A 27,992-nucleotide genomic window follows, 5' to 3' on the forward strand; every position below is an offset into this window, starting at 1 on the left:
TCGTTTCCAGAAGTTGGCTTTACTTGGCAGTACAGAAGTCATCTAGAGCCTTCCCCACCAGACAGAAGCAGCCACCCCACAGGCTCCATCAAATCAATACTGCAGCGCAGTTTGGTCCACTTGAGAAGCCAGACGTGGTACAGAAGAGGAGAGGGAGAGGGGGGGGGAAGAAAAATACTTGCACAAACACAGACACAACCTTGCCTGCTTTGGAGTTTCATTCTTGCACCAAGTTTTGTTTTTATTAGTTTTATCGCCTTGAAAACACAAAAAGCCTTGCGGCACAGTTGTGTCCCGACAGATGTAAACATTTTGAGAAGCTTTTAAGGAGAGGGGCAGAGGTGGGAAGAGAGGGGCTGGAGGGGAGGGAGGAAGAGGATGACACCGGGTGAAAATCCTGCCACGTGGCTGCAGTTGCTGTGGGCTTTGGCCATAATGCAGCTTTGCGATGAAGTTTAAGACTGGATGGGATGAGTCTCCTGGGCAGAGAGGGAGCATGGCAGAAAGACGAGGAAATGGTCAGCAGGGCACCTCTTGCTTTCACTGGAGCACAGATCAAAAAGGAAAGGGGGGTGGAGAAGGCAGGGTGGGAGAGGACTACAAAGGGGTCAGGAGAAAGAGAGGCGGGTGTTAGGGGTTTGGGCTTGTGCACCCCACAATCTAGGTCAGCAAGGGAACTTTTAGCATCTGCTCATCCTTTAGTCAAGTTAGCAACAGTTAAAAAGTCAAGGGCGTCAGTATCTGCCAATTTTGACACAGCAACCTCGTTTAAAGAATAATTAACACATGATTATATCCAAAGAGGGGAGGAGCGTTTTCACCAGTGCAGGACTCTTTTTTTTTTTTCTTTTCAATCTCAGGAGATATGATTACAAAAAGCAGGCTTTTACAATATTGAACTTCGTACGGTGCTCGCTTAAGTCCCTCTGTGTATACATAACACACACCCCCAACACCAGCCAATTTAGATCTCTAAGTTAAGACTTAAAAAAGCACCGTTACTGCTGGTCCTCCTCTCCGTAGATATCGTTCTTCTTCCGCTTCATCTCTTCGAAGTCGAACTCTGATCCCATCATCCTCTTGTAAATGTCTTTGATGTCATCACACGTCGTCTCAAAGTGGGTGGTTGCGTCGTAGGTGCGAGAAATAAAGATCTAGAAGAAGCAAGGAGGGGGTTTACTGCCAAAGCTTCCCCCTTCCCATCCCACCCACCAGGGCGTGTGGTCTTTCGCTTCCCAATTCATACAAACCTGGCTCTCTCTGCCCAGGTCAGTTGGTGCAAACAGGTCACAGACGCTAACAAACCTAAGGGAGATGAGAAAAGAAAAAACCACTTTTAATGGCGATTCTGAAAAAAACTTTTAAGGATGTTTCTAAAGGGCTGTCCCAGGGAGGTTGGAGAAAACTTATTTTCTCCTTCTCTGGAAGCTTAGGACCTGAACCAATGGCTCCAAGTTACAAGAAAGGAGATTCTAACTAAAGACCAGAAAGAGCTGTTCGACAGTGAAATGGACTCCCTCACACATACAGAACTCCTCCACAAGTGGCCTCAAAGCAAGCAGTTCCTAGAATAAAAGGTAAAAGGACCCTTGACCATTAGGCCCAGTCGTGACCGACTCTGGGGTTGCGGCGCTCATCTCGCTTTATTGGCCGAGGGAGCCGGCGTACAGCTTCCGGGTCATGTGGCCAGCATGACTAAGCCTCTTCTGGCGAACCAGAGCAGCGCACGGAAATGCCCTTTACCTTCCCGCTGGAGTGGTACCTATTTATCTACTTGCACTTTGACGTGCTTTCGATCTGCTAGGCTGGCAGGAGCAGGGACCGTGCAATGGGAGCTCACCCCGTTGCGGGGATTCGAACCGCCGACCTGATCAGCAAGCCCTAGGCTCTGTGGTTTAACCCACAGCGCCACCCGCGTCCCACAGTTCCTAGAATACGTATTCTCAAATAACCCATAATGCATGGCAGGTGTGAGGGTGGCTATCCTCTGCCAAGGGACCCCTCTTCCGGAGCTCAACAGGCCCTGTGCCTCCAAGCGAAGATGGCGAGTTTGGAGCAGGGGAACCTTACTTCTGCTCAATAGGCTCAAGGAGCTCCAAAGCAGGCTTGATCTCCTTCTCTGGGTCATTCGTCTCCACGGTAGTGCTCACAATGGCGATGTACTTCCCTTGCGCTGCCACGTTGTGCGCGGACGAGATCATGCAGACATAGATGTCTAAGAGAGACAAAAGGGGCAGCAGTCAGGGGACCCCGTTTCTAGCTTGAGCTGCTTCGCCATCCCCGTCACAACACGCGGCTGAATTAAGACTTGCAGCAGAGACACAGCAGGATGCTGCAGCCCAGGCGCTGTAGAGTGTGCCCAGCCCACCAGAACAGGAAGTCATCCCAGGAGTATCTGTTAGGAGAGCTCTATAAGTTAGCAAGAGCACTGATGAAGCGGGAAGGATCTAGACTCAAGCATGTAAAGAGCTCCACTTGGACCCTCAAATCTAGACCGAGGTGTTATGTATTAGGGATTTTATCCAGTTATAAGTCAGTCTCATTCAGTAGCACCAAGAGATCTATTAAAACTCTTCCGTTCCTGCTGGTCATTACAAGAATTCCCTTACTAAGAAACAGCGCCAGAGTTCCTCCTCCCTCCAAATCTCTCTCTTTTTTTGGTCACAAACAGGAAGTCTAAACTGCCTTATTGCTGACATCTGCAAGCAGCCCTGGAAGCCTTTTTTCAACCGAAGATTGTGTCAAAAATGCTTCACGTAAACACAAAATATAGATAACATGAGCATTCTCTGAAACAATACAGTAAGGAGAAAAGAACTTGGAAAAAGAGGCTGCGCAGTGCAGAGGCAGAAGCCTGAGAAATCTGTTAACAAGAAACTGAACCACTGCTCCTACTCCATCATTTTCTACAAAATCCAATTATCCCAAAAACAGCTTCAAAAGGATAACGATACAAAGCCTTGCTCCTCCACAAAATTACCGTATTTTTTGCTCCATGAGATGAACCTGACCGTAAGACGCACCTAGTTTTTAGAGGGGGAATGCAAGAAAAAGAATATTCTTTAAAGGGAGCGCTGAGCAGAGTCTGTATGCATCCCAGGCGCTGCTCAGCGCTCACTTTGACGAGCCGCATGGAGTGTGTGTGCAGCGCTTGCAGGCTTTTCCCCAGGAGGGAGAAGCCCCAAAGAGCCACACACACGCTCCACGCGGCTCGTGAAAGGGAGTGCGGCTCTTGGGGGCTTTTCCGGGAGGTGGGGGAAGGGACTGAGGGACTAAGCCTGAAGCTAGAACAGCAAGAGGGATCGCTGCGCAGCGATCCCTCTTGCTGTTCTGGCTTCTGGGATGGCTGCGCACCCTGCATTCGCTCCATAAGAGACACACACACATTTCCCCTTACTTTTTAGGAGGGGAAAAGTGCATCTTATAGAACGGAAAATATGGTAGGTATGTCTGGGCTACCTTGGTCAATGAAAATGGCTGCGGTCTTCCAGGAAATGTCTAATCCCAGAAGGAATATGCTGGTTTATGCCACCTGTCAATCTCAGCTCAGACTGAGTAATAGTCTACTAAATAAGAAGAGAACCATCAACACACTACTCATTTTTTAGCAGTTCCTACTGGGGTCTGTCTTGGGTCACTCGTTTATGACACGACACATCAACAAGAGAGGCTTCAGGAGCCGTATGCCTCAAGCGAACCAACCTCATCTTCCAAGCTTACCCGATTTCCTGTTAACCTGGTTCTGGGGAATGATTATCTGGCACGAGTTGGCATCGTTGGTGTTCTTGATTGGGTGGCTCAAGATACAGATGACCCGGATGACTTTGCCGGCCTTTTTCACTCTCTCCGGGACATAGCTGGGGTCGCAGATGAGCTGCTTGCAGCGGGCAATCTGCAGGGGAGGAGGCACCGGTTTAGGGGGCCTTTTGTTTTCAAACGGACTGGATGTCAAGGTTCATCAACAAGAATACTGCAAGAGTGGCTCAGCCAGCGCCTGTCCGATACAGCTACCACACCCCATTTGAACCAGGCAGAGGGCCTTCTTGGTAGTGGTACCCGCCCTGTGGAACACCCTCCCATCAGATGTCAAGGAAACAAACAACTATCTGACTTTTAGAAGACATCGGAAGGCAACCCTGTTTAGGGAAGCTTTTAATGTTTGAAGTTTTACTCTGTTTTTAGGCCTCTGCTGGGAGCTGCCCAGAGTAGCTGGGGAAACCCAGACAGATGGGCGGGATATAAATGATATTATTATTATTATTAGTCATCTTCCACTCCCCTGAAGGGGTCAAAGTTTGCTCCAATTCTGCTCTGCTGGGAAGGGCAGTGAAGGGTCAGCAACACAACCAGCCTCCTCCTGGGCCCTGCTGCTTCTAAATCTGCGCGCAGGAACGCTACTTTCTAGTAAGCAGAGTAGGAAAGAATGAAGAAATGCTTTGGCAAAGACAAGGAGTGTCTTGGATAGTATTTCTCCCCATCCTTTGCCCACACTGAGACTCTAACCAGGGGTAGGCAACCTAAGAACTGTGGGCCAGATGCGGCCCAATTGCCTTCTTAATCTGGCCCACGGACAGTCCGGGAATCAGTGTGTTTCTACATGAGTAGAATGTGTGTTTTTACTTAAAATGCATCTCTGGGTTATTTGTGGGGCATGGGAATTTGGGTTTTTTTGTTCAAAATATAGTCCGGCCCCCCACAAGGTCTGAGGGACGGTGGACTGGCCCCCTGCTGAAAAAGGTTGCTGTCCCCTGCAACACCCACCTGCCACAGCAGTTGATAGGCATTGACATCCCATAGTCAACCCTCCCTCACCACCCAACTGAACATGTCCTAGGGCCTTTTCAATGCTGTGTGTGTGTGTGTGTGTGCGCGTGTGTGTGTATGCGCGCGCATGCATGCTTGTGCTTTCTATCAATAGTTATGCCCTCAGCAGTTTCAACACAGAGCAGCCTTCTTCTCAGCTTTGGGTCCCTGGGTGTTTTTGAACTACAATTCCAGTCATCCCTGACCACAGGCCCTGCTGGCTAAGAAACAATGGAAGTTGGAGTCCAACCACATCTAGGGACCCAAGGTCAAGGAAGGCTGACCCAGAGACTCAGCTGGGAATGCTGCAACAAGATTACTCAGAGGGAAGCACTAGCAGGGCGATACATCAACACCAGCATCTATAGATGCCAACAAGCACCTTCCCCAACTTGGTGTAGGGAGAAAGGAGAAGAGGAACACAAAGGATGACCCCCAAACTTCAATCAGTTATGCTTTGTGAAGTTCACAGATGAAGTTTCAGGGAAGCAGCCATGTTAGTCTGTTGCACAGAGAGCCCAGGGTATCCTTCTGCAGAACAAAGAACCCTGTGGAAGCTTGAATTCCCATGGCATACGTTTCTGTGGGGCACAGCTCACTTGTCAAAGCTGTTATAAAGAAGGGGGAGGCAGGGGCATCTAGAGAAGTGAGACCTGAATGTCTCCATTTGTGTTAATTCTGCCACCAGTTTGGCCAAGGGTGATAACTGCATTCAAGCACAAACCCAACCGGGACCTGCAGATCTATCACCTTGGAGCTTTTCAGCCCTGTTTTCCCATCCCAGCAGAGGAGCCAGCGAACGGCAAGTAAGTTTTGAGCGGAAGATAAAAACAAAGTCGCATTACTGTACCTCCCCTTCCGATTTCACTCCAACCACTTTGCCGTTTTCTATGACGATCTCTTCAATCGGTTTGTTCAGCATGTAGGTGCCTCCATAGATAGCGCTTAACCTGTCAATAAAGTAACATAGCTCAACGTGGTGCCGATAATGCCAGAGTTGCGGGTTCGATCCCCGTATGGGACAGCTGCTATTCCTGCATTGCAGGGGTTTGGATTAGAATTCAGCCTTTCTCAACCTGTGGGTCTCCAGATGTTGTTGAACTACAACTCCCATCACCCCTAGCTAGCAAGGCCAGAGCTCAGGGATGATGGGAGTTGTAGTCCAACAACATCTGGGGACCCACAGGTTGAGAACCACTGGATTAGATGATCCTTGGGGTCCCTTCCAAGCCTGCAATTCTAGGATTCTATGCCCAGCTGGTCAAGTGAGCTGATCACAAGTTCAGGCAGCTGAGACCCACAGTCCTGCCAACAGCTGGGGGGCAGCTGGCTATGGAAGGAGCATGCAGCCCCTCCCCAGACACAAGGTCCCACAGCCCACATTAAAGCACGGGCAGTGTATCCAAAGTATGGAAAATTGTACACAAAAGGCAATGGAGAAGCTCTTTCCTAGATTGCTTCATTGGAACTGGAAGGCTTCGACTCTGCGATAAGTTTGGAAGCCCCGTGTTTGCCAGGAAAAGGCATTTGAGCCAGACAAGGGGAACAATGCCTTTACTCGCAGGCAGGGGTATAGCTATCTGCTCCAGCACCCAGAGCGGCGGGGGCCATGCGAGCCATGCAGGGGGGCGCTACACGGGGGCGGTATGGTGAATGGCGCACAGGAGCGGCGCACCGAGTTGCCCACGGAGTCTGCCTGGTAAGCCCCACGCTGCCATTTCAGGCAGCTCGGGGCCCCGAGCCACCACATCACTCCCAGGAGATGCGTGACTCAGGCGTGCTGCAGGTCAGGCCCCACGCTAAGTGCCGACCCCCCTCAAAGATGACACCCCCCTTCCTACGCCCCTGCTTGCAGGCAACTCTGCTGGGAGGGTATTATACCATGCCTTGGTCTTTAGAAAAAAGGGCCTGGATTGCACCCGTTTGTCTATGCCCAAAGTGGCTGTACTGAGGACTAAAGGTAAAGGGACCCCTGACCATTAGGTCCAGTCGTGGCCGACTCTGGGGTTGAGGCACTCATCTTGCTTTATTGGCCGAGGGAGCCGGCGTACAGCTTCCGGGTCATGTGGCCAGCATGACTAAGCCGCTTCTGGTGAACCAGAGCAGTGCACGGAAACAACGTTTACCTTCCCGCTGGAGTGGTACCTATTTGTCTACTTGCACTTTGACGTGCTTTCGAACTGCTAGGTTGGCAGGAGCAGGGACCGAGAAACGGGAGCTCACCCCGTCGCTGGGATTCAAACCGCCGACCTTCTGATCAGCAAGCCCTAGGCTCTGTGGTTTAACCCACAGCACCACCTGCGTCCTTGTACTGAGGACTAGCAGCAACTCATTCCCTTTCTCTCCATTTTCACCGCGCTGGTGGCTGCGTGCTCCAGCCACACGACTCATTGAGAAGGCTGCCCTCCACCCACAAGCCTCTTATGGGTCCGGCAATTGGCTTTGCTCATGGGTCCCACGCAGCCCAGCCTCTCGCTGAGGAGGTCCAGGGTCAAGGCAGCAGCTGCCCATTGATTTCCCAAGGGAAAATCCTCCCAGTGGCAGACAATTCCTCTGCCAGCTGCATGTCGATTCCATAGAAAAATTAAGAGGGGCCTGGAAGCAGAAAGGAAGGGAGCCCCAAAGCCTGCGAGTGCCGAGAATGGGTAGGCAATTCAGTGGAACCACTTGCCGAAAAGGGAAAAGGAAAGAAAGGTTCGCTCACCTTGCAAATCCTTGGGGCAGCTCTCCCAGGCCATAAAGGGGGTACAGGTAGGGGCTTTTGCCGTATCTAGCCAGAGACTCGCTGTACAGCTTAATCCTGTTGATTGTTTCTTGGCAGGGTTGGTCTAGGTAGCTGAGGGGAAGAGGAGAGTTTATATCATGAGGATCAGCTTTTCAGAATTCATCGCTGCCTTTGTGCATTTCTCTGCACTTCTATGTCTAAACATCTAAAGAGGTTTAGGGGTGAGAGTCTTACTGGTTTTGGTCTACCCTTATTTTAACTTTTCAAAAGTCTTAAGTTTCCTTAATAACCACTTTGGTTTATGGTTTTCTGTAAACTGCTTGAGGATTTTTACAGTCAAATTTTATAAATTTTGTGAAATAAAATGAATGAATCGGTTCCACCACTCCTTTAGATGTTTCTCCACCAACTCAAACTTCAGTTACGCACTAGAACACAAAAGCCTCTCTTAAATCTTAGCACACAAGATGTTTCTCATGAGCACTTTTAAAAAATTACACATTTCTATACCAATAGATTGAGGGGGATGAAAGTTTGTAAAGTGCAGATCAGAAGAATAGAGAATGGGGTCACATGACAGTGCGAGCTGGTGTAAATAAAAATGAAGCTGGCACCAAAACACAGAAAAGAAACCTGCCCCGTTAATTCCACAATATAAGCCCTACCACCCTAAATGGTCCCTTTCTTTTGACCAAACAGCTGTCGTGCTTCCCCAGATCTCAAAAACAGGCAGGAATGTATGGAGAAAGACTGTCCTTCAGGTAGGTTTTTTGACTTTACATTACTACTGCTACTAATTAAATTTGTATATTGTTCTTCATTAGAAGATTGCAGGGCGGTTCACAACATAATACGTAATAAAGCAAAAATAAACCAATGACCGCGTGCCCCCAAAACACATTTAAAAGACCGTAGAGTGTTAACCAGCCAAAGGCCTGAAGCAAGACCTTAAATTTGGTCCAGTAGCAAAGTACAGTGAGATTAATTGGAAGTCAGTTTTAAATCTCTTTTCTATAAATTTCATAATAGTTTTCAATACCAGGAGTATATATGATGATAATTATATTCTTATATCTTATAGTGTGGTGGTTTGTTTGATCTTTCTGTAATTTGTTTGTTTGAAAGTATGTTTGTATACTTGTATGTATGTCTGTTTTTCATAAATGTATTTATTTTAAATTAATAAAGATATATTTGAAAAAACAATTTGGTCTACTAGCGTACAGACAGGCAGGGCAGATTCTTCAGCAGTAATGTCCCATGTTGTCAACAACCAGCTCCTATCAACAGCCAGACGGCAATATCTTATACCAGCCCCAGCATCTGAATGAGCCTTAGGGGCAGACCCACATAAAGCACATTGCAACAGTCCTGTTGGGCCATTGTGGCTGTCTCAATCCTGTAGCAGTCACAGCTGCTGAACCAGCCAAAGCTGGGAAAAGGGGCTTTCAGACATGGAAGCCACTTGAGACGTAAGCCATGGAACAAGAAGACCCTCGCACTACTGCGCACCTGTCTCTTCAGGAAGAGTGAAACCCCACCCAGAACAGGCATCTCTCTCTCTCTCTGCCACTTACTCATCAGTTCTGTACAGTGCAAGGGCGTGGCCTGTGAAATCTATGACATCCTGGCCCAGGTCAAACTTCTTGTAGACATCCCGCATCGTGTTCTTCTTGGGATCAACACCTTCGAAAGTGCGGGCATCGTTCTCATCAAAGTTGGCAACGTACACCAAGAATTTCCGGAAGCGCCTTTTTTCAAACAAGCCCATCAGACCTACAAAACAAGGAGACAGGTCAGAAAACAGACCCTGGTCCGAAAGTTAGGCTGACAACTTTCTTCTGGATCCACAAGAGGGGGGGTTTCAGAACCAACCTGGGATAAGTTACTGGACTTGCATTTCAGCAACAACACTGCTCCAGTTTAGGTAAGCATCGAAACTGAGGCACTGCCAGGCCGTACTCAAAAAAAGGCAAGGCTTTTTTTTCTGCTGTAGTCACGAAAATCTGAAGGTCCGACAATGGCTGGGAGAAGCTAAAGCTGCTTGGGACAAGTCAGCCAGCCATTAATGTTTCCCTCCCCTTATGGTTTTGACTTTTAAAATGAGGCTGCATTTTAAATTGAATTTTGGTGTTAGCTGCCCTGAGCCCGGCTCTGGCCAGGGAGGGCGGGGTATAAATTATTATTATTATTATTAAGAAAACAAGCCAAAATAGATTTTAATTCTCCTATGTCCTAACTCCTGCAAGGACTACTCACCAAATTCCAGCAAGTACCAAGTTTATTGCAAGCTCTTCCAATGAAGAGGAAAAAATGGAACAAGGCTGGGAACTGGGGCCTTCTCCAGTTTGGTTTCCCCAACTACCTCTCCTAAGAAGACACCCAGCTGAATTTGGCACATTGTTTTCTCCCTTGCCCACCAGCAAACACGCAGAAACTTAAGAGCAGCTATCTGCAAAGATACTGTATCTGCACCCTTTTTTTGGCCATTACAGTCTGTTCTCACAAAAACTGCCAGGCCTGATCTGGGAATGCAAGTCAGTGTGTTTCAGACCAGCAGTATTGCTCTACTATTGGCAAGCTCCAGAAGCAGCGATTCCTTCTACCAGGGCAAAAATAAACCTCGTTTGAAGGCGGGCTGATTCACCTCACAAATCTGAGCATGTGGCCATAAACCAAGTGAGACCATTAGCTCTCCTAGTTAATACCAATGAGGAAAAGCAACCCAAGAGCTCAGGCACAACTCATTCCTAGCTCTGCTACTAGAGAGCCTTCAAGTTACTAATTTCCAGGGACTGGACCTGGGGCCTTATGCAAACAGAAGCAAGTGATTTACCACCAATTCTTAGGTCCCAAACCTCAGAATTATTTGAAGGTGCGAACAGGCATGTCATAGGAGCGATCCATGGTCACGGTACTGAGACAAGTGCTATTAGACTGCAAAAAGCTTTTTGAAATTTATTATGGAACCATTACTATGCAAGATAGTGATTGTTCGAGCATAGATATCTCATTATAAGCCTCACTATAAGCCAAGTTTATGAATGGCATTAAGGAGTGCAGATTGGGCCCTCTGACTAATAATTGCTGGGAAAGTGAATGAGCACCAGACCTTTGAACTCTTCCCTATTTTCTATGTTGTAAGAAGTGGGGGGAAAAACATTATTCTTAAACATGGCACGCTAGGAATACTTCAGCTAGCCTGCATAGACATAAACTTCTCATATATTCAGTTGGCATATTCTTATGGTACAGAAGCATATAAGTATTTTTTTTTATAAATAAATAAGAATCTGTCACACAGATCCATCCATTTATGGCGATGCTGAATTCAAACACTGCAAAGTCAGTTTAGTGCTTATAAGTTAAAACCAGACTCGGTCTTTTGTACTAATTTGTTCTACACTTTTCAACAAAGCTCCGGTGCATATCCCTCAAACATTTCTGAAGAGCACAAGAAGTTTGAGTGCAATAATTTTGGACTCCGTATCTTAGAACTCTGGTGGGGAAAGCCGGAAGAGTGCTGTGAAAGCTCCATCTCCTTACTGGATGCCAGGGCTTCTGCCTCAGTCGAAGGGACTTTGTAAATCTTTCCTCCCTTGTAGACGAAGCTTCCTTCAATCACTTTGAAGTCCAGGTAACGAGTGACTTCTGTGTACAGCAACATCTTGACCAGCTGGCCTGAAACCAAAGCAAGTTTAATGAATACGAGTCAGCTGGCGGCGACACAGGTGAAGAAGATACAGTGAAGACCCTGGATGACCAGTCAAACCATGTATTCACTTGTTCAAGAAAATGGCGGCCTGAAAATACCCTTGAGTATACGGTTGTTGGCACTGCTTACAAAACTACATGTGCTAAGAGTTGCACAGGATTCTGGAACTTCAGCTACAGTACACTTGACAGTTATAGGACTAAGAGAACCGAAGGTCTCAGCATGCTCTTTTTTGTAAAAACAAAACCCAGCCCTGCAGATTAAGTGACTAAGCCCTGGACTTAGCTTAATTCAGAGATGGGGGACCAGTAGCCCCCCAAATCATCATTCCTGGCTCAGTCTGATGGGAGCTGGAGAGCCACGGCTGTTTCCTGCTCCTGCTTTAATCGAACAGTTACGGCCAGCTTGAAAAATCACTGGGGCCGCAGGCCACCTAGCAACCAAGGTGGTTGCAGTGCACTCAGGACCAGGTTAGTCTCCACAGCAGCGAGGAGCCTAACTGGCCTGTAATGGGCAGTGGCAGGCTTAGGCTCATTACTGGAGGGGAAGGCTATCTATGCTTTCGGCCAGGACCAAACTTCTCTGAGGGTGGATGACACAGCGAGGCATTCTGCCTGCAGCAGCCCAGACAAATAAGCAACTCTGTACTCCTTTGGGAAAGGCCATAAGGCGGCGGCTCTGCTTATATGAGGGCAAATACTGCCCATTCTAACACAGACGCTATGCAAACATGCAAGCTAGGGCAGTGGATCCCTAGGACAGCCATCTTGGAAACAGGGGTGTGCAATAGCTGGTCTTCAATATCACAATATATGACCAGCTAAACATCAGGATATATTGATATATTACAACGTCTGAAATAAGGGTGGAACTATGTACAGGTGAACAGTAATGCTGAGCAATATACGATTGTCAGCATCATGTTATATCACCAGCTAAACATTGCAATGTATCAATATATCACAATGTCTCAAATAAGGATGGAGCTATGTAGACGCACTGGTTGGCTTCACAGTCTTTCCAGTGTCATTTTTGCTGGTGCCTGCTTTTGTGATTCGCTGCCGGGGAGGGGAGAGCTGAGCTGGCTGAGTTAACAGGGGCTGCAGAAATCAAGAGAAGCATTGGCTGGCTTCATGGTTTTTCCCACTTTGTGATTTTTGTAAAGCACACACACATGCACACTGATTTGTGATATACTGCCAAGTCAAAATTCATGAAACCAATATCACGATATGGACTTCAAACTGGTTTGGGACAATATACTGATATATCACCCAGCCCTACTTGGAAGTAGTGCCTATAAGTTAACTGGGTCCCAGTACTGTTTGAAAAGGGATAAACCTAAAGGGAGGCACTAGTATCTAATTCTGGGGAGTGGGGCTGGAAGACTGGCATGCAGAGGAGAGCAAGCTACTCAGGTATTTGTGGCATTAAAATACAGAGAAGAAACCTGGCGTTTTAGAGAAGGCCACCAAGGAATTTGCCAGCCACTCACCATTTGCCATAAGGAACTTGGGGATCAGGTCCACATTCCAGTCTCTTCCTCGGCCCATGGACTCTGGTGGAGTTCCCGGCAGGCTAAACCTTTTGTACAGCTTTGAAGGCAAGAAGTTGTGCGGTTAGGACTATAGTTATGCCTGCAGGAAGGTCTGTCAACTGAGAAAGTCAGGGCTGTTCAAACTGAGTGTTTAAGAGCATGCAGAGGGTCCCCAGGCAAAGACTTCTAGCTCAGCAGAGTCCACCCAATTGTCCTACATATCAGCTCTCCATCCCTAGTCCCAGATGCCATCCTGGGAATCTTGGGGGCACTCCTGGATGCATTGCTGCTGTAGGAGTATAGTGGTACCTCAGGTTACAGACGCTTCAGGTTACAGACTCCACTAACCCAGAAATATTACCTCGGGTTAAGAACTTTGCTTCAGGGTGAGAACAGAAATCGTGCAGCGGCAGCACAGCGGCAGCAGGAGGCCCCATTAGCTAAAGTGGTGCTTCAGGTTAAGAACAGTTTCAGGTTAAGAACAGACCTCCAGAACGAATTAAGTACTTAACCCGAGGTACCACTGTAAGTTCTTAACCCGAGGTACCACTGTACCTTTTACCAGCTTCATCTGCACACCAGCAACAATTGGATCAGGACAACTTGGTCCCTGCAGCCCATGCATAGGTAACCTCGAGACTGTGCTCTATGTGAGTGGTCCCTACATAGCTTGGGTCCAGAAGTTCCTGCTGGTGCAGAATGCATCAGCTTGGCTGCTGATGGGGCAAGCAGCTGACACGATGGGGCACCTCTGCGAAAATCTGCACTGGCTACCCAGGCGCCACCAGGCTAGCTTTGAGGTTCTTGTATTAATATACAAAGCCCTGAACTACCTGGGTCAGGACACCTTAAGGATTGCTCCATCACCATATTCTGTTGGAAGCCACCCAGAGTGGCTGGGGAAACCCTGCCAGATGGGTGGGGTATAAATAAATTATTATTATTATTATTATTATTATTATTATTCACCTAGAAGTCAGGTATTTAGTGCTGCCAATCCCAAGCTGTGGGAGTCCCTTTCAGCAGAGCTTCAACAGATGTCCTCACTGCCTGAACACCTTTTCATGCTAACGGGCCAATTCAGTTATTGAAATATCCTTGGATGCGTCAGATGTTTTTGTGATTATTCTTTGTTGTTTCTATGACATTTCATATTCTGTTGTATGGTTTGGCATTTTATATGAGTGGGGTGGTTTATTGTCACAAATAAATCTAGGGAAGGACATGGCTTAGCCTTAGAGCCCTTCAATATGATGAAAATAAACATTCTGCAAATGAAAGCTGCTGCAAAGACAAGATAAGAAACCTATGCAAGTTTCATATTTATGCAAGTTAGTACCATAATTTGGATTTGACAGGCTCCTTGCTGCTCTGCCTATACGGGAGTGCAGTGCTTGGCAGTACCAAGCCAGGAGCGGCTGGTATGACAGCCCTCCAGTTTAGAAGCTTTGTCCACCCCACCCCTGAGCCTTTCACATTAGAGAAAAGCCTATCAGATGATCTGCAGACTAATGCAACCAGAAGCCATTTTATGCCAATTAAGCCAGATTTGCTCAGAGGAAAATCTGCCTATTTAGGAAACTGAAGGCAAAAACGAACATTTTCAGCAGCCTTGCTGCAGGATTACAGATTGAGAATAAATCCATTGTAGCAACTTGAGAATCTAGCATCAGCTGCAAATATAAGGGGCCCGACGTTCCAAGAGGGCTACAAAAATCCTGTGTGTAAGCTAACTAAGTAATCAAGCTACCTACTACTTTGCGGTTCCGCAACACCTACTCAAATCCTGCCCCAGAGTGCTAGATGCCAAAACCAGACTGCTACTGAGTGAGCGGATCAGGGCTTGCAAAGTGCCATGCACAGAACACCACGAGGGCCCACCAATTAGTTGATTGTTTCTGCTTCTAAAGCACTGTGAGTCTAAGGCTTTACAGGTGCTGCCAATCAACTGATCAGTGGGGCCTGCAGACTCTCATTGGCCCAGCTGTACTGTTACTTGCCCTGCCCCTGATGTCATCAGATGTAGAGCAGGTGGGCGTGGCCTGACCAGAACAGCCTCACAGGGGGAGTGTAAGTTCTGGTGGGCCCAATTAGTTCTGCAGGCTGCCCTGTTCTAGGACACATTCCAAACAGCCACCCACCCCCTTTCAATTCCCTCCTCAAAAACCTACCTTCTTCCATGAAGCCTCTGGAACTACCCCTTAGGCTTCATGTTCAAGCATGACAAGGTTCGATACGTGAAGCTGAAATAACACACGCTTTCCTAATTTACGCCATCTCTCCCCCACAACTTCCTGTTGTCTCCTGCACTGATTTATAGCCTGCAAGCCCCCTAGGTCCTCTTAAACTCTGCAGAGCCCTGCACAATGATGGAAGTCTATTACTTGTGAAAGATGCTCTCTCTCTCACAAGGATGAAGCACCAGGCAGATAGGTTTGCAAGTGGACCAAATTTATATGAATCCCCCCGACTCCCTAGCCATGCCTCAGTTTAATCCTGTGTTTTGAATCAGGGGTGAATAGCCTGTGTTTCTCCCAACTCCCGCTTGCCTCAGCTAGCAGGGTCTGGGATGAAGAACTGTAGTCCCAACAATGCCTGGAGGAACCCAGACTTCCTACCCGTTTTAACTGGTAAGCTTGGTGGGGCAGGGACAGAGGAAAGCAGCACCATGCAAATTAATGTTGCTTTAGTTTTGTCTAATTTCAGCAGAATCCGAGTATTCACAACATAAAGCTGCCTGGTGATACTCACATCTTCCAGGGGTGTAATAGATGCACTATCACCCCCATAGTAAGCATTGCGATCCATGTGAAGAACCTTCTTCCCATTCACCGACATGATGCCAGACAGAATGCATTCCTGTGTGAGAGAGAAACAAGCGGCAACATTAAACCAAGGGACCCCTCGGGTTTTGCTCTTTCGTTCACGATCTACCAGAGCTTCCAATGGAGGTGGTGGTGATGGGAGAACCACTACCCTGTGCTAAGTGAAACTAAGAAGGTGGCCGTTGGAAGAGGCAACTTGTCCAATTACTGCAACAGAAAATGCGGACGGAGGAACAGAAGACTAGCACTGGAAGCACTGGGGAAAATTGCCAGCTGTTATTTATTAACTAATGTCTTGCAGCAAACCTGTATCAAGGTGGTATCCTGTCAGCAGGTACTCCTCTATAAACTGGCACACAAAGCAATCTGAAAGCCTGAAAGCTCTGCACTCCCGGATAGGCAAACAAAAAACCGACCGGTGCATTAAAGCCACAATGCTGGGGAAATTTGCAGAAGAGTGCAGAATATGTTTACTTGGGCAGGTCCTTTTCAGAGCTGACTTCCGTGCTGCAAGTGAAAGCTACTGCCAACCGGTTAAGGCGTGACAACTATACCATCCGTCTGCTAAGCTGGGAGGACAGCTTTTGCTTTACAATCGACACTGAGTGGTAGACTGCACTGTTTTGGATGAACATTTCCACCAGGAAAGGACAGCCAAGCCAGACCTGCTCAAATATTCCAAAACATATTCCAATAGCTTGACACATCAGCCTGCCAACGCTGCACAGCTACCCAGCTCAAAGCAAGGGAGGATTCCAGAGGCGTGGCTCTGTGGGCAGGCAAGGAGAAATCGGCCACATGCCCAGTCACTTCCACTTCCTTTAGCAACCGACATCTTCAAGTTTAGCTCGGGCTTTTGCCTCCACATGGAACCTAAAGCAGGAAGCCTGGTGGTCATGCTTGGGGAGAAAAGCAGAGAAAGCGCAAAGCCAGATTTGCATGTGCTGCTGCAAGGCAGTCCCCACATGACTTCTCTGCCTTAGAATACTCCAACAGCACCCAGATAATGAGTAAGACTGTGCTGTCAGGAGCCAAAAGAGAATGCAGAGAAATGGGGAGGGCTATATGTCTCTATTGCCAGCCAAGTCTGCATTGAACCACTCTTCCCTTTCTCTGGAGAAGGGACAGCCCCCCTCTGAATTTACACCCTTAATTATAGTGTACAGTGGTGCCCGCAAGACGAAAAGAATCCGTTCTGTGATTCTCTTCGTCTAGCGATTTTTTCGTCTTGCGAAGCAAGCCCATTGACGGATTAGCGGCTTATCTGCTGATCGGATCAGCTGATAAGCGGCTTAGCGGCTTAGAAAAAGGGGGGGAGGAAAGGGGAAAAAACCAGCAGGAACTCGCAAGACATTGTCGTCTTGCGAAGCAAGCCCATAGGAAATTTGTTTTGCGAAGCACCTCCAAAACGGAAAACTCTTTCGTCTAGCGAGTTTTCCGTCTTGGAGGAAAGGCATTCCTCTTGCAGGGCACCACTGTATGTTCTGGGTGTTCAATGTAAGCTGCTTTGGGAGCCAACTTGATTGAAAAGCTGTGTACCTGAAGCCCAGTGTCTTCTAGTTTGTTTTAAAGTGTCTGCAACAGGAGTAGGACAGGTCATCTCAATTAATTCTAAGCCTTTGCACAGAGTCTTGCCCTGAAGCTACTACTTTTATTGCCAACCAAAGAATTTTAAGCCTTTGAGAAATTTGGATCCATTATCCCCACTTCACCACCAACTGATTTTCTAGAGAGCACAGCAAGGGTTAAACATGGCAGAGTCAGTCAGTGCTGTTAGTTAGCATTAGGCAAGCAAGATCCTGCCTACACGTTCTTGGTTGGTTCAGTGCCCGGTCTCAAACTTGAAAATCTAGATTTACTCCAGGATAAGATGCCCCAAACTTAACTGCTGCAGTTTAACCTATTGTAGTGCCTCAATTTTTTCCACAAGAGTCCATTTCTCCTACTTGGTTCAGGGCAGCTATAATAAGTAGAGATACTATTCCTGGTGGTACTAAGAAAGGCATCCCCAACCTGCAGCCCTCCAGAAGTTTTGGCCTACAACTTCCCAGGACCAGTGGTCAGGGTTGATGGGAACTGTAGTCCAAAACATCTGGAGGGCCGAAGGTTGGGGGTGCCTGTGCTAAGAGGATGCCAGGAAGCAAAATGGCTTCAACAGCTCCGTTACTAGACTAAGTACTTTGAAGCAGATTTGCTGAGCCAAAAGCAACTTGCAAACAGGCTAAAATGTTTTCAGTTAAAAAGTGGAGCTAGGCTTGTAATTAGGACTGATCCTAGGGCAGTCTACATTCTAACTTTACAGCACATGCTACAGGTTAGATATGTTAATGCTTGCTTATATTCATCCAATGCCTTCCACAATTACAAGCAAACACAGAGCTTGGTCCTAAGAACAGAGTAATATTAGGAGAGCAACAAAATTCACTGGAAGAAGCTGCTGGAGGAAAATTCAACAAACAAAAAAAAATCACTGAGCAAGACATGATAGCAGCTCTCAGGCAGCATACAGAAATTCTCCCGGCCTCTCTTGTGAAAGAAGTCAGAGTTCCTGTTCTATTTGTTTGCCAACAGCATCGTGGCTAGTGGGTTTTACAGGTAAAGATGGATGGATATACCAGTTTTAGATAGAGCTTCCTTTACACCAGGGGCATGAGATAAAATGGTTATTGAGGTTAGCCACACAAGCAGGAAGTTTCCAGGCAGGTGGGCTGCTTGTATGACAAAGGTCCGCGGAAGAAACAATGGGACCGGTACATTCCTCAACCCAAAGCCACAGCACTGGATTAATGTTACTACTGTGAGAGGGATTAAGGCTGCAATCCTAATCCTATTTCCCTAGATGTAAGCCCCACTGAGTTCAACAACACTTGCCTCCCACTAGACGTTGTTAGGATTGCACTATAGATCAGTTGACTCCCAATTGGTGGTCCACGGACCCCAGTCAGGGGTTCTGTGGCATCATTCACATAACAGAAACTACACAAGAGGTATCACCATTTTCAAAAGGAGGGGGTCCATGGTTTGGCTTTTGAAAAGGAGGGGGTTCACAGTACTTAGCTACTTGGGATCCACGGCTGTAGATTATTAGCTAACCTGTGGGCCTCCAGGTATTGTTGAACTACAACTCCCATCAGCCATGCTGATAGAAGTTAGCCCCTCCCCCCATTATACACAGTTGCATTGGGATCCCTGCTCACAAACAAGGAAAAGTACCAGTAGTTGGTTTTCTGCTAATTCAGCTAAGGAGCAACAGTCAGGACAGGATCCTGCCATATGCTTCTACTGACTTATCTATAAGTACTAGCAAAATAGGAAATCACTTCAACAACCTACTATACACCCAAATGCAGAGGGGGAGCAAAATGTAAACTACTAACATTTATATTTTGAACACATCTTGTATCTGACAAGCTGTGGGATCAACAGCACGTACACTGCTAATCCCATTTAAAAATTATCTGCAAGCCCACATCACAGTTTAAGTTCCGACCGGATTTCTTCCTTTGTAGCTGACAGGGCCAGTTATATGAGGTCCTCAGATCTTTAGCAAATACTCCACATGCCACAAGTTCCCCATAAAGGAGAAACACAACATAGTTGGGAAGGGGGAAACATATAGATAGTCCAGTGAATACTACAAACACGGTTGCATCATGTTGTAGCTACAATTACAGTCATACCTCTTGTTACGTTTGCTTCAGGTTAAATCTTTTCAGGTTGCGTCTTGAGGTGACCCAGAAGTACCGGAAAGGGTTACTTCCAGGTTTCGCCACTCATGCATGCGCAGACGCTCAAAATGACGTCACACGCACGCACAGAATTGTGACCTGCGCATGCGCGGTTTGCATTCTGCTCATGTTGTGAGCAGGGCTCCAGAACGGATCCCGTTCGCAACCAGAGGTACCACTGTACACTGTGCAATCTTTGACATATGCCAACGTCACAGGTAGGACTTTAGTGGAAATGTGGGCACCACAATACCAGCCATCATGGAGCTGCTGGCATCCAACAAAAACTCCAAGACCATCTGCATGACATGGTCACATGGCACTATACTGCCAGGTGAAATAATGACCGCTTTTGGTGCAAAACTGTTGCAGCAGCAGCAGTTGCAGTTTTTACTAGGAGGCCCCTCTCTACAACTCAGAAGGGTTCTATTTGGTCCACTGCTGAGTTGGCACCAAATACTCAGAATGCATTTTGCAATCTGTTGAATGAAACATGTGCACGTACAACTTTGGGTAGGTGTGCATAAGCACAGGGTTCCCTCACAGACCAGCCAGAATGGGAACTTGAAAGGCAGACATGTGGCTATATAAGCATTTTGTCCATAATCAAGATCAGCACTGTAGCTATTTGTTGTAGCTCTGTACCTGTATTTTGTAGAGTGATTTATAAGTTTGCATCAGGGACTTTTAGTCAAGAGTTTCAGCTTTTTGATCACCAGAATGTGTGTGACAATGCTGAGATCTCCAAAGTTGAGAAGGCGGCTGGGGGCCTGTTTGACTGTTGTGGACCTGGAGTAGCCCAGTCATGCAGGGCCAAAACGGCAACCTCACCAGGAACAGTGAGTAGAAAGGGAGGCACACATGGTCAAGCTTGAATGTTCTGCCTCCTTAGGCTACACAGTGGCCCATGCCTGCGGCAAAGAGACTGGAACCTGGCAAGCTCAAATCGTGTGGATCTCTGTACTTCACACACAACTGTTTATGTAAGCTGGCTCTCTTCTTCCTGTTGGAGACAGATGTGTTGGCTACAAAACTCATTCCCTGACCAACAATGTGTTTATAAAGTTTATTATGTTTCACTGGGCTGCCGGTCTAGCTGCAGTGACGTCCTCCACTTCCAAGGAATGCCACCAAACCAATGAACCTGCAAGTCAGTAATCTGTACTACTGCGTATCTTTCATGCAAGAATGCTACTGCTGAAGTCTCTCTCTCTGCCCACCAAATGTAGCAAGTGTTGTTTGAAGGACACAGTGGTCAGATTCTTGCTACGGAAGTGGCAATAAGTTTCCTGAGGCACAACAAGCATTCCAGCCTAGATCTGCAGCCCATGATCAACCACCATGATTTCAGTCCTGAAGACCACAACAAAGCATGATGCCTAGAGATGTAGAACTTAAGTAACCTTTGTCAAGAGTTGCCTTAGGGAGGTTTGAATACTCACGATGGCCTCTCTTGCCAGTGTGGCTGAAATACCACTCTTATTTTCTTCAGTTGTTTTCAAGGTAAGCCTCTATAAAAACTAGTGAGAACTCTGAGCAGCACTGTGAACAAGTAACACTACATAGAGACGTGCAGTTTTTAAAACTGGTAATCGTCACCCTAAGCAGCAGACCACTCCTGGGGTGTAGAAAGAACATGAAGACACATCAAAAGTTTGAGGCTCAAATCAAATACAGAACTGGTGAGCGAATGAAGGTCAAATTGCCAAGGAGGAACTATGCACAGATTGCAGAACAGTATTGCACCATTCCCAAGGTTTGCAGTTGAGGCTTACAGCCCAGTTACACCCCCCATTTCCTCTTAAGGAAGCTGCACAGAGTTCAGGCTTGCTCCCAATTGTGGTGACAGTTTCACCCCTTTGAAATATTTCCTACTTTAGATATCTGAAATTTGACTGCTGCTGGACTTTAATCTAGAGTCAAGTTTCAGATCTGCAAGGAACTAACTGGGTAGGCCTGGCAAATTATCTACCCCCTCCCTCCCCATCCTGTTCAACCACTCTTAAGAACTAAAAGTCATATATAAATGTTTTAAACGCAATAAAGAACAGGCTCGGGGGCAAGAAAGATCATAAAAGATTTTAAATGAAGTGCAAGGAATAGGGTTATGTTACTGCACAATCTGATTCCTTGGCCCATTTGAAATACTGTATGCTGTAGTAGAACTAAGCTTTGCTAATGCAAAAACTTCTTAGTTAAGATTGACTGGTTCAGTTCTTTATAAAGATGCCCAGTTTACTGACAAAGCCAACAAAATAGGGTATTTCAAAGCTTGAAGAGTGTTGGCTGAAAGCTCCAATGTGTACCTGTTTTCTGTTCCATGATAAGGAGTTTCAGAGTTGACTGACAGCCCAGATTTCAGAAATGCAAGCTTCATTATGCAGAACAACTAATTATTTTAAGTGTATATATCCTGTTTAAACACAAGGCCTTTTTATTTATAATAAATGAAGTAAAGTGTCAGATACTTTACTTAGCTGCAATTTTTGGTCAAGGAAAGCCGTTTTGTCTAAAGTGTTCATACCCAACAAAACCCTTAAGTCTTTCAAAGTCAAGCTCTGCTAGACAAGGGACAATGAGGTTACAGCAATTAAATCTTGTAAACAGATAAGTGAATGCAAGGGTTCTACCTGCTAGAATTATGCTGAAACATTTTCGTTTGTCTCATTCAGCATTTCCTTAGGAAACAGAGGAAACCACAAGCAAGCTATGTCCCAAGAGGTCAAAATTCAGTCCAACATGCACCCAAGCATGAGAAAGGGCTTTCCTGCCACATACAGAGACAGAAGCTCATCGTGCAGCTTGAACAGCAGCCTCTGAGCTTTCTCCATGTGTTGTTCACTTGTTTCTGGACGGCAGGCCTGTACTAATGCACATGGCAAAACGAATGCCACTGGGTAACTAACCCGAGCCCAAGCAGACTCCATTTATTACCCACGCCCTTCTTTCGGCAGTCTGCAATCATGACACACAGCTGGTAACCACAGAAGCACTAAAACACTGGAAACACACACAGCTCTTAGCAGAATTACACCCAGGGGCCTTCAAAGTCAGAGAGGAATGCAAAGCATGTTTCACAGCCAAAACGCAAAAATCTCTTGTTCTATCCCTCCAAACGAGCAAAGCTTTGGAAAACAAAAGCAGGAAAAAGCTGGCTTCAACAATCACAGGAAGCACGCGTTCATTCAGAGCCATATTTATTTCTCCCCTGAACAGAACAATGCCTTCTCTCATCTTATGCCTTGCCATCCATCATTTGTTCAGAACTGATATCTACTACAGGAACTGAAATTGGTAAGCCATCAGTGGAAGACGGGGAGAAAAGCCATTTTATTAGAAGAACACACACAGGGTTGTTGAAAGATCAGGTGACTGGTCTACACTGTGACTGCCACCATTTAGATACGAGGCTGCCACCATTTAGATACGATGCCCTATAACAGCAACTTTCAGGCAGCTCTCCTCGCAGGCAGCTCCCCTTTTCAGATCATAAAAGGCTACAAAAAGTCATCTTCTCAAAACACCTGCAAATTATGGTGAACAGTAGCAGGGCTGTTTTAAATGCCAGCTAAAATCCAGCTTCCCAGAACCCACGTTAACCCACCAGTGACAACTAGAAAATTGGTTTGCTACGAAACAATAGAGGCTAAGGCCTCCTATACCGCGTCAAATTCATACTCCTGCATCAAGCCACCTCAAACATGGAAAACAGCATTATTGCCAAATTAAGGCAGACATGCTTTTTTGGGGAGGTGCTGACCATCAATTCCCTTTCACAGAAAGGGTGTCCAAGCGAGAAGATGGTGTCAATTTGAGATTGTAATCCCCAAAGGCAACGACAATTTAAAAGGGTAGTAGTAATCGGCAAGGCAAGAATCAATATTTGAGAAGCACTATTTATTCCTCCCTCAAATTTAAACAAGCTCCTCCTCTTGTCATATTAGCCGATGTAAATAGTTCAGTTTGCAGCAAGAGCTCAGTTTATGACAAGCGCCAAGTGAATAAGGATTAAGATGTTACCTGGCTATTTGGAAGGAAGACCCTTCTTTCAAAGAGAATAGCCACAGGAAAGAGTGATGCAAAGGTGCTGGGGCTGGGCAGGGGAGAGCAAGGACACCACTGAAAGTGAAGTTTCAAGGGGATACTAGACAGTAGGAAAGGAGGACAGGGCCATAGCTCAATGGCAGAGCCTCTGCTTAGCATGAAGAAGGTCCCAGATTCAACCTCAGGTATCCCCAGATGCCTCAAACCCTGGAGAGCCATTGACAATATTATGCTAGACGGACCTGACAGGGCAAAGAGGAAAGCACCATAAAAGCAAACCAGAGAAGTAAGAGGATGAAGGAGCTAACAATCAGGTAAGGGTCAGGAGACAGAAGTGATCTGGGAAGAAGAGAGAAGCTACAAACATTCTGAATGGGAAAAGGAGTCAAGGCATGCAAGAAAAGGCTAGGCCTGGGGAAAACATAACAGAGCCAGGCCTAAGGGAAAGAGTCAAACAAGGACTAGAGGAGATGTCATGTGACTCAGGCAGGAAGGTAGGGCTGTAAAGCAAGAGCCAATGGCTAAATTCTTGGACGTGTGAGATCAGGGTTTGAAATACACGTTCAAATCTCTACATAGTCATGAATCAAACTAGGAAGTCTTGGGTCATTCAAAAAAATCTGTAACCCACTTTTATCCTACATAAGTAGCACAAAGTGGCCTATCAGTTCCTCTCAGGGTGGCTGAGTAGGATTTAAGGCAGGCTTCCTCAACCTCGGCCCTCCAGATGTTTTTGGCCTACAACTCCCATGATCCCTACCTAGTAGGACCAATGGTCAGGGATGCAGGGAATTGTAGTCTCAAAACATCTGGAGGGCCGAGGTTGAGGAAGCCTGATTTAAGGTCATGTATGCTGCCCTGAAGGAAAAGCAGATGTCTGTTATGAAAATGGAACAGAGATGTAAAGAAATGTTAAAAGAAAAGGACAAATTAAATGGTTAGAAGACGTGGTGAGTACTGTGAAACCGCAGAGATGTGCGTCAAGTATGGAATTAAAACAGTGGTATCCGAGGGGATGACCTTGATCTTTCTGGAGCTGTAACAAAGAGGATTTGGTATGAAGAGAACAGAGGATGAGAACAGAGGCAAAGAGGGGGGTCATGAGAGAGAAGGAGTAAAAAGGAGGATGAAAAGAGAATAGCTGTGCCATGACTGGGAGAATTAAGCAGTAAGACAGTGGTAAGAAAGAAAAGCATGTGTAATAAAGGGAAATATAGGGGAAATAATTAACATGACATTTAGAGGCAGTCAAAAATAATAATAAAACAAAGCCCAAAGGCTAAAAGAAAATGGTAGGGGGATGAAACAAAGGGGGGAAAGGACATAAGGTAAGAGACAAGAGCAAGAAATTAAGAATGCCACTTGGAGGGCAAGAGGCCGCCAAGTAAGAATGTGACAAAATATAATCAGTGCCCTGAAGAAAGGGTCATGGGATAGGTGAGTGGGAAGTGAGACATGCACAAGGTAAGTGAGAGGTGACAGGGGGCTGAATTGAGAGATTTCATTTCAGGGAAGCACTGTTACCAAAGATACCTGGGAAAAGGGATGGGGACAGAACTGGCAAGAGCAATATGGGGTGGCAAATCAGAGGAGCAGTGGAGTGACACCTGCAGAATATGGCACTGCTGACAAATAAAGGGGATGTCACTACTACTAAGACTGGTAGGGGAAGAATGCCAGGTAGAAAGGAGTACAATGGCTAGGCGCTCTTCGCTGAATAAAGCAGCACAGCAGGTGAGCTCACATACCACATAGTTAACTTATGGAATTCACTGCCACAAAATGGGATAGCAGGCTTGTTGGTTTTTGAGTGTCTGATGTAGATTTATTTCAATTTCGTTGTTCAGTATGGGACAATGACAAAAAAGATTATCGTATCGTATGTGGTTAATGGTCATCACCTTAAATGGCATTAGACATGGAGGCCTATCAACAGCTACTGATCAGGAAGATTATGTGGAGCTTCCATGCTAAGAGGCAGTAGGCTTCTGCCGAAAGAAACACCAGGAAAGGATTATTGCACTCAGATCCTGATTGAGGGCTTCCCAAGATGCATCTGGTTGGCTATAGTGAGAAACAGGATGCTGGACTAGATGGGCCTTTGGTTGAAGAGCAATACTTCATGGGTGGCTACAGCCAAGGGCAAAGGGACCCCTGACCATTAGGTCCAGTTGCTGACGACTCTGGGGTTGCGGCGCTCATCTCGCTTTACTGGCCGAGGGAGCCATGCTTCCGGGTCATGTGGCCAGCATAACTAAGTCGTTTCTGGCAAACCAGAGCAGAGCACGGAAACACCGTTTACCTTCCTGCCAGAGCAATACCTATCTACTTGCACTTTGATGTGCTTCAAACTGCTAGGTTGGCAGGAGCTCACCCCGTCGTGGGGATTCGAACCGCCGACCTTCTGATCGGCAAGTCCTAGGCTCTGTGGTTTGACCCACAGCACCAAAAACCAAGGGTGCCTGGTGCCCATGAGGGACTGGCAGAGTGGAAGGGAGGGAGGCCAACAGTAGGTGGAGCCAGAGATAATGAAGAGGCGGAGCCTAGTGATTCTAGTTTGGTCCCTTTTGGTCCCTGTTGAATTCTACAAAGGCAACATGGACTAAGGAGGAGGAAGCTAAAGTCAGTGAGTGGGCTGGATGCCAGTAAGACTACGAGCAGGAAGGGGCTGGCTGCAGGCAGAATGAGGTCTGTGCTAATGGGCCAGCCCTTGGGGGGGCAGGAGCAAAGGTAAGTGCCCCCAGAAGGGGAGCAGGGGGACATGCATGCAAAATGGGCAATGGGAGGATGGAAGCAGCACTGAGACGTGTGAGCTGAGTTATGATAGGACAAAAAAAAATCAATACACCTAGAGAAAAGGAGGCCAGCGTGGAATCGTCAGGAGAGGAAAAAACGCATTAGGTTAAGGCAAAGGCAGCAGCGACCCCTAAGGAGAAACATGGGGGGGGGGAGGGAGAAAGAAGAAAAAGGAAGAGGGGCACAACAGTTAAGGTGGGGAGACTGAAGCTCTGAACAAAGATGGCACAGATTCAGCGAGAGGAGCAAATTAAGGCTTGGGATTTTGTTTTGTTTTTTTAAAAAAAGAAAAATAAGGAGCAAAACCTGTAATGGAGGGAAATGGACTGAGACAGGGCAACCGCTGGAGGCGACCCCCACCCCCAAAAAATAAAGCTCCCCCAAAGATGGACAAGCGGCTCTTTCTCCCCCCCACCGACCCAAAAAATGCAAATGCCAAGCACCCCAGAGAAGGCAGCCCTGTGCAGGGAAGCTTTTTTAAGTGTAACGTTTTATTCTGGGTTTTTTTTATACGTGCTGTAAGCCGCCCACAGTGACTGGGGCAACCCAGTCGGATGGGCGGGGTAGAAATAATAAAAGTATCGCGAGGAGAAAGAAGTTAAAAGGCGTGGAAGGAAATCGAGGGCGGCGGGGGGGGGGGAACCTTTGGATCCAGTGACATTTGGCGGGCAGTACCAAAAAATAAAAACAAAAACCCTCAAGAGTATTTCCTATGTAAAACCATTATATTATTAATTACTATTACATTTTAGTGTCTTTTTTATGTGCTGTAAGCCACCCAGAGCGGCTGGAGGAACCCAGCCAGGCGGATAGAAATAATAAAAATTATTACGATCATCTTTATTGTCATTGTCCCATACAGAACAACGAAATTTTAAAAATCCACATCAGACATTCAAAAACCCTGCTATGCCAGCCTGGTTAACCCCCTGGAAACTCTGATACCCCATAATTAAATACAATATACTCCCATAAAGACCTTACACTGCGTTTAAAATAAAAAAAATCGCATTTGGATAGAAACCGTTTCTCAGGCGGCTGGTCCCAGTCTCCTATTGTCGTTGCTATTATTAATTATTATTATTATTATTAATATTTTGTTTTTTCCTGATGGGTGGGGGGGGGGGAGAGAGAAGCAGACACGTCATAGGCCGCCTGTGTGAGGAATATATAAAATAAATGAGGGAGAAACCCGACCAAAACCCTGAGGCGAGTCGTGAGGAGGGAGGCGGGGAGGCCGCGAGGGGCGAGGAAGGGCGGAAGAAGGCGGCGAGGAGGGCGGCCTGTCGAGGAGGCCTCTCCCCGGCCCCGCTCACCGTCAGGCCGGTGCCCAGCACGATCACGTCGTACTCCTCGTTCATGGCTGCGGCGAAGAGGAGGCGGCGGCTGCGGCAGGAGCTGCTGAGGAGGCAGAAGGAGGGCGTCGTCGTCGCGCCCGCGGAGGCGGCCTCGGCTCCTCTCTCCCCGCGGAGGCGGCGGCGCTGCTGCAGCAGGAGCGGCGGCGGCGGCGGCGGCAGCGGCTGCTGAGGGGCCTGAGGGCGGCAGCAGTTTGCGGACGTCCAGGAGGAGGAGGAGCAGAAAATGGAGGCGCCGCCGCCGCCGCCGCCGGGAAGAGAGCGCGCCAGAGGGGCGGGGCCTGCGTCGTGGCGCGTGCCGGGTTGGCGGCGGCGCCGAGGGGAGGGCGGGGCCGGGGCGGGGCCTCCGCGGCCGCCCGAGGGGGAGGAGCCCCCCGGAGCCCCAATCTCCTCCATCGGAGAGGCGAGGGCGGGAAGGGAGGGGAGGGGGGCCGCTGGCCGGAGAGGAAGCCCGGATTGGTCCG

General features: G+C 47.3%; 2 protein-coding genes across 2 annotated transcripts in view; both read right to left on the reverse strand.

The window, feature by feature from the left end:
• Positions 1–27,934, reverse strand: GDI2 (GDP dissociation inhibitor 2). Its single transcript, XM_083461321.1, has 11 exons — positions 27,490–27,934; positions 15,532–15,639; positions 12,739–12,838; positions 11,075–11,209; positions 9,106–9,304; positions 7,508–7,639; positions 5,654–5,753; positions 3,721–3,892; positions 2,071–2,215; positions 1,251–1,305; positions 1–1,154 (listed from the first exon to the last, which is right to left on the reverse strand). The coding sequence occupies exons 1-11, from the start codon at positions 27,922–27,924 to the stop codon at positions 999–1,001; spliced, it is 1,737 nt and encodes a 578-aa protein (XP_083317447.1). The 5' UTR covers positions 27,925–27,934; the 3' UTR covers positions 1–998.
• The window catches only part of IL15RA (interleukin 15 receptor subunit alpha), a 237,522-nt gene that overhangs the window by 69,679 nt on the left and 139,851 nt on the right, over positions 1–27,992 (reverse strand). The window lies entirely within an intron of this gene.

This window comes from Podarcis liolepis (genome assembly GCF_965112155.1).
Source record: "Podarcis liolepis genome assembly, chromosome: 10".
In the NCBI taxonomy this organism is placed as follows: domain Eukaryota; kingdom Metazoa; phylum Chordata; class Lepidosauria; order Squamata; family Lacertidae; genus Podarcis; species Podarcis liolepis.

What these genes read in the sequence shown, in the direction of transcription:
- GDI2 (XM_083461321.1), bottom strand. Translation starts at nt 27,924, where the DNA reads ATGGAGGAGATTGGGGCTCCGGGGGGCTCCTCCCCCTCGGGCGGCCGC. An exon ending in TGCTGGGCACCGGCCTGACG is followed by an intron (nt 15,640 to 27,489) that starts GTGAGCGGGGCC and finishes TCTCTCACACAG; the next exon opens with GAATGCATTCTGTCTGGCAT. An exon ending in ACCTGGGCAGAGAGAGCCAG is followed by an intron (nt 1,155 to 1,250) that starts GTTTGTATGAAT and finishes TGCTTCTTCTAG; the next exon opens with ATCTTTATTTCTCGCACCTA.